At 42.4% G+C, this 10,218-nt stretch overlaps 2 protein-coding genes across 3 annotated transcripts in view; one reads left to right on the top strand and one right to left on the bottom strand.

Annotated features, from left to right (window-relative positions):
- The window catches only part of chga (chromogranin A), a 7,554-nt gene extending 4,079 nt beyond the window's left edge, over window positions 1–3,475 (top strand). For both annotated transcript variants that reach the window (XM_080047713.1, XM_080047714.1), the window contains exons 6-8: window positions 141–479; window positions 1,374–1,780; window positions 2,792–3,475. In XM_080047713.1, the coding sequence (XP_079903839.1) occupies window positions 141–479; window positions 1,374–1,780; window positions 2,792–2,875 (830 nt within the window). In that variant the 3' untranslated portion in view covers window positions 2,876–3,475. The remainder of the gene's footprint in view (window positions 1–140; window positions 480–1,373; window positions 1,781–2,791) is intronic.
- A 1,883-nt stretch (window positions 3,476–5,358) lies between these two features.
- Window positions 5,359–8,307, bottom strand: ccn2a (cellular communication network factor 2a). The gene is made up of 5 exons (XM_080047847.1): window positions 8,004–8,307; window positions 7,576–7,792; window positions 7,208–7,459; window positions 6,885–7,096; window positions 5,359–6,758 (listed from the first exon to the last, which is right to left on the bottom strand). Exons 1-5 carry the CDS (start codon window positions 8,064–8,066, stop codon window positions 6,462–6,464), a joined length of 1,041 nt encoding a protein of 346 aa, XP_079903973.1. The 5' UTR covers window positions 8,067–8,307; the 3' UTR covers window positions 5,359–6,461.
- Between the last annotated feature and the right edge of the window lie 1,911 nt (window positions 8,308–10,218).

Below are 10,218 nucleotides of genomic sequence, written 5' to 3' on the forward strand. Positions count from 1 at the left end.
TACCTACAATTAGTCCTGGAATAAACTGCCGTGCTTTGATGTAAGCTCCTTTTTTTGAACAGCACTGAAAAAAAATCAATTCTTCTAGTAAATGAAAATCCCCCCGCCCCCCCCCCCCCCCCCTCCCTCCCTTATTTTAGATCGATCCATGTTGGAGGCTTTGGGAGGTCCCGGTGAGAGGTCCATCCTGTCCCAGAGGAAGAGGGCTGGAAATGGAGACGGAGGAGAAGAAAAGGACGAGAGCCCGGGAAATGGAGAGACGCAGCAGGACAATGACATCGCTGAAGAGGCTGAAGTGAAGAGGGGAAACGAAGAGAGCCAAGCAAGTCACATCCCCGAGTCTGTGGAGGAGTCGAGCGAGGGAAAGGAGGAAAAGAGGGAGGAAGGGGAAGAGGAAGAAGAAGAAGAAGAAGAAGGAGAAGAAGATGAAAAGAAGAGAGAAGATTCAGAGGAGGAAATTATGACCAAGGCTAAGAAAGGCAAGTAGATTTGTTCTTTATGTCTTCTTCGCAACTCCAATTAGTTACATTAAAAAAAAACTGAGAAAGAAAGATAAACGATTACTGTAAACAATTCAACTCAGATTTTTTTGATATTTTTTTTCTCATTCTCAAGAAATTCAGGCAAAATAAAAGCTGCAATGAAATTGACCAAATAATCGGAAGATAGAGAGAGTGCAAAAAACAATAACAACTGCCTTGTAGGTGTAACTGCTTGCCACCACAGGACCAGGTGATTGATGGAAGTGCTTCCATCTACGTGATGAATTCCCCCCCCCCTCCCCCCCACAGAGGAGGGGGCCCCAAATGGCTGCCTTTTACTGACTGCACAGCAGCAGAAATGATTAAATGTCTACATGTCCTGGAATTCAAATGAGCCGGTGTGTGTGTGTGTGTGTGTGTGTGTGTGTGTGCGTGCGTGCGTGTACGTGTGTGTGTGTGTGTGTGTGTGTGTGTGTGTGTGTGTGTGTGTGTGCATGTTTACAACAGGAAACAAAATCACTGTCATCCCCATCCTTTGATAAAGAGAGTGATCAATATTTTAGACTTTTTTTCCCCTCTTCAGACCTTTCAACAGCTTATCAGAGAAAGGACTCCTCTTTTCTAGCTAAATTTGCAAAGTAGATAGAAATAGTCATGGATTGTACAAAAGCCGAGCTTGAGCCAAGTTATCTGATTGCTCCTTCATTCCCATAAAGCACACAGGGGGACAAGGCTGCCAGCTGGCACCACCGAGCGTTTCATTTCGAGAAGTGGATTCATGCTGATGGTGGAGAGTGTTGTGCCAGACAGACAGTGGTCCTGTAGATGTGTTCAAGTTCAAAAGAGAGACATAAAAAAATTGCTGTTATTCTTTATTCTTCCCATTTTCAGGTGTATCTGGAGAAAAGAGAGATTCACCCAGAAAGAAGAAGAAGTTTGAGGAAGAAGACGGAGAGGAGGAGGAAGAAAAGAGGTCTGCGCTTCTCTCGAAAATACAAGAAGAGGAGGAGGAAGAGAGGGAGGAAGAGGAGGGGAACAAAGGGCAGAGAAAGAGAGGGAGCAGGGAGAGCCTGAAGCCGTCATGGACCAAGAGGGGCAAGGCGTCGTCACTGAAGGAGAAGTCTGCAGTGGACAGCAAGCGGGAAGTGCCACATCACTGGAAAGAGGTTGCAGAGGGAGAAAAGGAGGAGGAGAAGAAAAAGAAAAGGGGCTCACACAGCAGTCCAGAGGAGGAGCTGCAGATGATGGCCAAAAGAGGACCTGAGGAGGAAGAGGGAAGCGCCAGCAGGAAGTCAGAGGTGTGCGGTCCTTCCCCGTATCAACCCCCCCCCCCCCCCTCTAAAAATTGTTGTTCTTTGCCAACTAGCCCATAGACAAACACGAGTTTGACTTATTTTGAGAAAAAGTTTATTCACTTTGTTGCGGAGACTGAGATGTGAAGATCGACACCACAATCATATTTGTAATATTAATATGCAGCCATTTTTCTTAGCTTAGTATAAAGGCTGGAAACAGGTGGAGACAGATAGCCTGGCTCTGGCCAAATGTAAGAAAATCCATCCATCATCACTTTAGACATTGTGTCTTGTTGGTAAATGCTGCAAAAAAAATGGGGGGGGGGGGTGAACTAGGCACCGAAACAATTAGTTTTTCTTACAATTCATTACTTGTATTTTTTTGTTCAGATTAAACATACTACACAAGACATTTTGATAAGTAAACTTTAGTGGAATTTCGGATAGTATTTACATAATTGTTTCAGTCGTTTATAGCATCTATCTTCTCATCTAACTCTTGACAAGAAAGCGAGTAAATGTATTACCCAAAATATTAGACTATTCCTTTGAAAAATGTATTTGTGCATTAGGTTATTTTCTTTGCCACATGGCTAACTTTCACTTGTTGTAGTTCTGAGCTGTCTGGTTTGCAACCTGCAGGCCGAAAAAGTGAGTCATAGGTTTCTGGTTTTTACTGTAAAAAATAATGAGTCCTCGCTTCAGCAGGAATCCCATGATGTTACAAATTGGTGCAGCAGCTGCCTGGCAGCATGTTCAAAGGAAGCTCTTCAGAGTGTGCTGGCCTTAATGGCCACAAACTGTTACATACTTGTTATATCAGTGAGGTTAAAAGAGGTGATTCTAGCCCCAAATGTTTCCTTGCTAATAGCCAAAACATGGATCCATGGAAACTGATCGTGTCCAGATATATTTTCAGAGGTGTTACGTTTGTGCATGAAAAGTTTGCCCACATATATATGATTGTTTGCACTCTAAGTATTCTTTCCCCTTTTGCTCTCATTATTTCTGCAGGAGCCAGAGATTGAAAGCTTGGCTGCCATCGAGTCAGAGCTAGAAACCGTTGCCCAGAAACTCCATGATCTGCGACGAGGCTGAGACAGAGAGAGAAAAAGAAAGAGAAAGGGAGAGAGGGATTGGTAAAAAAAAAAAAGAAATTGACACTGCATCCTCTTCGTACTCCTCCGCTTTACCAGCTGCCTGGTTTCCACAGATAGAGCGTTTGAATATGCAACAAGATTTTATCTTTTGCTGTTTTTCTGGTGGGTGCCCCCTTGCACCGCGCTGCTGCAGCCTCCATTGCGACATTCTGTCCCTCACATAGATAAGCTTACAGTAGATGCACATTGCAGCTAGACAAGCATACTGAAAAAATCACAGAACCACATGTGTCCTGTGCACTCAAACAGACCCCTATAACATTGCAGCAAAGACACCTAAAGGCAAAACATATTTCTGTCGATGAAGATTGACCACTTGTTTTCCTTCCTTTTCTGTGACAATCATCTCTCTCCTTTTGCAAATGTATCTTTACAGCTTTTCTAATGATTTGAACACCACACATTGATTTGTGTGAAGGCAGGATCCAGGTCTACACACACACACACGCACACACACACACACACACACACACACACACACACACACACACACACACACACACACGCACGCACACACACACACACACACACACACACACACACACACACACACACACACACACACACACACACACACACACACAAGGTGAGGTTGTACAATAACAGCATGTATACATGTAAAAACATCTTTCTGACTCACCCGGACGCAGAAGAAGAAGACCTAGATGCTTAGTTATTATAGAATACAGTCGACTCAGATCAAGCCAAGGCAATAATTGAACATTTTTAGCAGATTAATGGCTGGATTGTGATTTTAAACTGTACTTGATTTATGTAAGAAAAACCAATAAATCTGGAAATCTCTGTTTTGGTAAATCCTTTTATTGCCTCTATAATAAAAAGAATACTGTATTTGCCCATGGAGTTACTAACAAATGTACAACTGTGCATCACATTGTAGATGCAGTCTGCACTGGATTGTGTTTGTGGGCTAAGAAGCTTAGCACATGAATCATCACTGTAACACACTAGCAGGTTACACAGTATATTTCAGTTACAAGACAATAAAGTATGAACCCCTTAGTACTGGCATGAGCATTACATCACTTGTAGTTGCTACTATTACTGTAAGAAGAGCCAGTGTATATTTGAATTATACAGTGCTGTATTAGGGCAGAACTATGTTGAAAGCTCTTGAGCAGCAGGATAAAAAAAATGTGTTGAAAGGAGACAATAATCTTAAGTGGCAGAGGAAAAACTGAAAATGCAAAAAAAAGTTATTTTTTCTTCTGGTAGCTTGAATAGATAAAGCTGCAGACAGCTGGAAACTCAAACTGTGTCAGTACAATCCTGCACGGATATATGCAAATACAGAAAGCCTGAAGACCAGGATATGCTATTTTAATATACAACACATTGTTAGAAATCACAACTATTTGATGTCTGGTTTTGCCTTGCACCTTCATTATAAAAAGAAAATGTAACAAACCATAAACAATGTTTCAACAAACAATTGACATCTGACAAAGCAAAGGAAGGAGAAGACAGTGGTTACAGTACATTGTTAGACATTATATTTAGAACTTGTTTAACCAGCTATTTCAAATTTAGATCAAACTGATTTATTTAAGGCTGTGAAAATATCCTGTTTAATGTTCATGTTCATAGAATCAGAACCAAGCTACAAATAAGGAAATTCACAAAAATGTGCACCAGATGGCGGCATTAAGTCAGACTGTCTTTTCAACCTCTAATTTCCATCTTGACTTCTGTAGGAAAGAAAAAATATTGCTCCAGAAAAACAAGCAAGAATGTTTTGCAACAATGCATACACTATTACATTTCAAATGTCCTCAGCTAACAAATCAGTAGGCAGCAATAGTCATTGGTTAAACAGCCACCAGCTCTCTAAATTATTCTGGTTGTTTGCTGATATATAATATAATCTCATGCATTTTTTATTTTATTTCTTTGTTCCCTGAACAAGGCATTTTAGTAGATGTTGTTACATAAGCCTAAGTGGAAGCTGGAAGAAAACACCAACACATATTCAAATGAAAACTTAAGAGGTCACACAAACACTGCTGCAGAACAATCGTGTAATGTCACTAAATTACAGATTGTTTTGATACCTTTTACCATAAGCTTCATAATTATTTAACTTCCCAATTGTATTCATCCGAGCTGCAGACCTGACTGAGTGAGGTCCTTTCCCTGCTTTCTGGCTCTTGGGGTTTGATTTGTGTTCATGATTTATTAGTACTTGCATTGTCTAAGATGTAAAAACATGAACAAATGTATTAGTATATATATATGCAGGTATAGCTAATAGAGACTCCTGTGTCTGCTCTATGTGCTTGTTAGTTGGACACTGCACATACTCTAATAGATCTTAATGTGCATGGACCATGTTTTTTGAATGTCAGTGGATGTTATAAGATGTGTATCAAAGTTGTAGACATAAAACATGGAGAACTCGAGTTTGTATAAAAAAATATAACATTTTATTTCCAACTACAAAGTGAAACATGTAACATTTTTTGTCACACTTCTCAATAAAATAGTAAAAAACACTGTCGACAAAAAATACACTATGGATACATTTAGGAAGCACAGGACACATTTTGGCTTTTAAATTAACTTAAACTGTACAAGTATATACATCATTTACACATCAACAATAAAAAAGGAATGAAATTACAATTCTTCCAGTCTTTTTCTTCTATTTTTGTACAAAATAGACACTTGGTTCCTATTACACTTGATTTCTTCCTTCCGACCTGAATCAGAAATAGTCAACACGTCTTTTTTTTTTCTTCTTCTCAGTGCCGTGGCAAAGTCCGTCGTGTTCCATATCTAACCCTCAAACTCAACACGCTTGCGTTCTCATCCACATGCTGGGCGGAAACTATGACCTTTCCTCCACTCTGAGCTCACAGAGTGGAGGGAAGGTGGACACAGAGACAAGGCCGACATTCAGGCCTGCACTAACACACACAAACACACACAAACACACACACACACGCACACACAAACATATACACAAACATACACACAAGGACACATTCAGACCTATTTGGACAGGGGAACACTGGCCTGCTGTGGTCTGCGTGCTTCATCTACAGCTGCTTTAGAGTTGCAGGTCTGGTCTGGACTCTGAAGGGTGGAGGGTTAGAGGAGGAGGAGGGGGGTTACTAGGCACCTCATTTAGAGAGGGGGGTCATGGTTGAGATAAGGTATAAAAATGCAAACAGTAAAATGGACGGGTCTGTGAAGGGGATTTCAGGTGTGTCGGGGGGGGGGGGGAGGGGGGGCTAACCTGACAGTAGGTTTGTCAACAACAACAAAAATAGAAGTCATAGTGCAGGAATCTCTTGGAGCTGCTATGCAACCCTTTGTCTGAGTCGATCTGGCTGATGTGCATTAACAGCCATACAAGAACACACAGACACTTAGACAAAGTGTCTGGCTTACTTTAACAATGAGAAAAAAAACATATATATACTGAGCTGCAAATTGAGATGGAGTTCTGTTTTGTTTTTCAAGTCATAAGCGGTGGACTGTCCTTCAAAGAGAGTGGCTGCTCATGCCATGTCTCCCATCATCTTCTTGTAATACATGGACTCGAAGATGTCGTTCTCCCCGGGGCAGTTGTGGTGGCAGGCGCAGGACTTGATGAACATCATGTGCTTCTTCATGACCTGTCCGTCGGGGCATTTGAACTCCATGGGCAGGGTGGTGGTTCTGTGTGGGGTGCAGCAGCGGCCGTCCAGGCACACGCCGCAGAACTTTGGCCTGTACGACTTGGTGGTGGTGCAGCCGGAGATCTCGAACTTCATAGGCTTGGAGAGTCTGGGAGTACGGATGCACTTTTTCCCTTTCTGCAAGAAGAAAAAAAAATACTTTTATTATTAAGCATTCTTTTTCATTTCTTATTTACACATTTCCATATTGTATCTGTGAGAGCAGTGGAAAAGCATGTTGAAGGAAAACAAACAAAAGCTCACCCTAATGCTCTGCTCCAGCTGTGACTCGCATGGTCGCACCATACACAGGCGGGTCTGCTTCTCCAGGCGGCATTCGCGGTTGTCATTGGTGACCCGGGTGGAGATGCCCAGGCCGCAAGTCTTAGAACATGCGCTCCATTCAGTAGTCTGGACCAGGCAGTTCTCTCTCATCATGGAGGGGTCTGGGCCATAGGTCTCCTCCTCTCTGTAGGCTGTAAACACAAGAGGAAACAATGGTTTAGAAAAGGACATCCTCATTACTAATCATTATTACATAAAGAATATACAGTCTTGTGTTTCCGGGAAAAAGGAGACCAACTTACCAGCCAAAGCAGAGCCCATGAAGCTGTGTCTGTAGGGAGAATCACACTCCCACTCCTCGCAGCACTTCCCTGGCACCTTGACCCGTCTGGGCATGGGGCAGTCGGGGCTGGGCAGGCGGATGTCCATGGAGCAAAGGGGCACGCAGCCCACGGCTCCATCCAGACAGGTACACTGGTACTTGCAGCTGCTCTGGAAAGTCTCTCCGCTCTTGTACACCATGCCTCCGAAGACACACGTTGCTCCATCTCGAGCTGTAGGTCAGGACAAAAGAAAAAGGTCATTCATTTGTTTTCAAAAGACCAACTTCGATTGGAAGATGTCGAGCGGGAAAAAGGAAAAGTTGATTTTTTTTTTTATTTCTGCTCACCTGTGCACACTCCTATGCGTCTGTTGATAGGGGCTCCGAAGTCACAGAAGAGGCCTTTGTGTGGGTCGCAGAGGTCCCTCTCGGTGCACAGCTCTCCCATCTGTTTGGCGCACACCCTGCAGCAGCCGCAGCCGTCCAGCACCAGGCTCACTCCAGGGGCGCACTGAGGGGGAGCGGAGGGGCACGAACACTGGCCGCTGCACTCCTGACCTAAAGCCTGAGCACACCAACACAACACAGACACATGCTTAGTTGAATGCAATCTCCCACAAAAGTGTATTACAGTATACAATCTGACACATGGGGGAACACAATGTCTTTCAAGTTTGGAGCACATATGTCAGTTTTAAAAGCTTTGTTCATAATGTTTAAAAGCCACAGCTATGCCTTATACGATAGCAAATATAAAGTTATTGTCTTTGACTTACCAGGTATGGGAGCATGATGCACAGGATAGGCAGCAAAATCATTTTCTTCATTGCAGCAGACATCTTTCTATCTTCCTCTTAAGTAATAGATTCTAGTTTTTCCTTAAGCCTTCGTTGAGTTAAGTCTTCCTTTTTTTAAGTCTCAGAGTTTGAGCTTGAGAAACCCTTTTCTGATCAAGTTGATCTCTTGTCGAGTTGTAGTAGTAGCGTTTCTCTGCTGCTCCGGTCACGTTGTTGTCTTTGTTTTGTTGTCCTGGTGAAAGCTAGAGGTTAGCTTCGGTAGAGGAGTTGATCTGAGTTCTGACTGCACAGCCCGGCTCGCTTTATACTCGCTGGCCCTCCTGAACACGTCACTGGGGGCTGAATGGAGAGCCAGCCCTGGACAAACATGGACATGCTTGGCATTCTTTCCTCGCTTCCTGACCCCCACTCCAGACATCCCACATTCCTGCCGTCTGAAGGCAAGGCTCTGCTGCTCGGGCCAAACAACACCGTCTCTTCTCCCAGTGCCTTTCATCCTGGAAAGGGGAGGTTAAGTCTGGTTAGAGGCTTTTGGGACCCCACACTGGGAATTCCTGAAGACTGACTTCACAAACAGACAGCCGGTATACCTATAAATATAAAAAAAATTGTAAAGAGAAAAAAAAAGTAGCAAAAAAAAAAGGTTCAAAAGTGAAGGCACCGAAGAGCTCAACTTGAAAGACAGAAAGAGGTCAAAACTCTTAAGAGTGCATCAACATGGAATGATTAAACAAACAGATTGATGTGTAACCGTGTGGTTAAGACGTTGAGCCCACAGCATGCATTCCTCAGCTTTTGGCTTCAAAGACGCACAGACAGCCTGTTCCTACTGACAAATTAACAGCTTGTTGGGAAAGGGAATTTCATTTGAGTCATTAGCTGGAGCTGGATATCTGTCAAGGTGCCTGTTCCTGCATAGAGACTTGGCAACAGCTGCAGTCTTCTGTACTTGTGGTGTTGTTAGTACATCTGGGACACTGCAGCGGCATGTTTGTGCTCTGACATCATGGGCTGAACTGCACTTATGAGCAGGACCCATTTAAAAACATTATGAGCACATTATGATCGCTTATGAGTGACTGGGCTGAAGCAGTTTTACTGTAAGTTCTTCCTCCTCCAGTCCTGTTGTGATGATATATACATGTTATTTTGCCATGATCTCCATGTGATACCCATTGTGACTTTGCACATGTACACCAGATACAAATACTAATTTAAAATATAAGGTGGTGAAAGAAGTGTTATATCACTGTTACCTTTTTTCGTGAAACATCAGATCTTTTTTTTCCATATTTATTTTTGGCTTCTGAACATTTGTTTAAATTAAACCATCTGAAAAGTTGAGGGGAAATGTCTCTTCTGTGGAACTGCTGACAACTAATAGACAGATATTTGACATGAAAAGGGTTCACAAGTTAAAAGGTTGGGAACCGCTTTTAACAACGCTATTGCATTTTAAGCTTTTTTTTTTTCAATGTAACATTTTAATGACTTCTAGTACATTTAGAGAAGTACATTCCCACCGAGGTATATACCTAAATTGAGAATTGATTTTGATTACAAATACTGTATTACTTTGCATCACTGCAGACTAGAACAGAGCATGATTATGCAATAATGCAAGCTACTGGCCTGTAAATAACTTCAGCATCAAGTAATTCAATGATCCAGAGTTCACAGATTTCTGATGGAAATAAATGATAAGAGTCATTTTACTCTCCAGTTGCGTTCATATGGATATTAAAATAAGTAGTATGTAATATTCTTTCATTCATTTCTGCTGTTAAATTCTACTAGATGACCGTGATGGTCAGTTTCCTGAGTTACCTGAGCTGAATATGTGGCTCTGCCAAGGTATGCAGGACAGGTATTTAGGGGACAAAGACTAATGTTCTCAGTTAATGGCTTATCCCCAAATGGATGGTTTGTTGATTTGAGCATTAGGGCACCTTTTCTTTCTCACTGGAAAGGCGAAATTTCTTAGAGGATTCTGTTGAAAGCGAAGGATTTTATTTCATGTTTGACGGCGAGTTTCTTTGGGTCTGCTGGGTCTAATAGTCAGGAAAAATCCTGAGTGGACTTAGGTAAGTGAAAGTGCGGCTCAGTCCATGAAGACAAGAGGGTTTGCATATCAAGTGGACAAAGGCTAAATGTTCTCTGGCTTTTCACCTGCCTAATGAGGTTTAGTCTATGA

The sequence above is a fragment of the Ammodytes marinus genome (assembly GCF_949987685.1).
Source record: "Ammodytes marinus genome assembly, chromosome: 19".
In the NCBI taxonomy this organism is placed as follows: Eukaryota; Metazoa; Chordata; class Actinopteri; order Uranoscopiformes; family Ammodytidae; genus Ammodytes; species Ammodytes marinus.

Excerpts from the sequence above, each read along its gene's own strand:
- ccn2a (XM_080047847.1), bottom strand. The coding sequence starts at position 8,066 with ATGTCTGCTGCAATGAAGAAAATGATTTTGCTGCCTATCCTGTGCATC. Across the intron at positions 7,460-7,575 it reads ACGCATAGGAGTGTGCACAG|CTCGAGATGGAGCAACGTGT; the intron begins GTGAGCAGAAAT and ends CCTGACCTACAG. Across the intron at positions 6,759-6,884 it reads AGCTGGAGCAGAGCATTAGG|AAAGGGAAAAAGTGCATCCG; the intron begins GTGAGCTTTTGT and ends TTCTTCTTGCAG.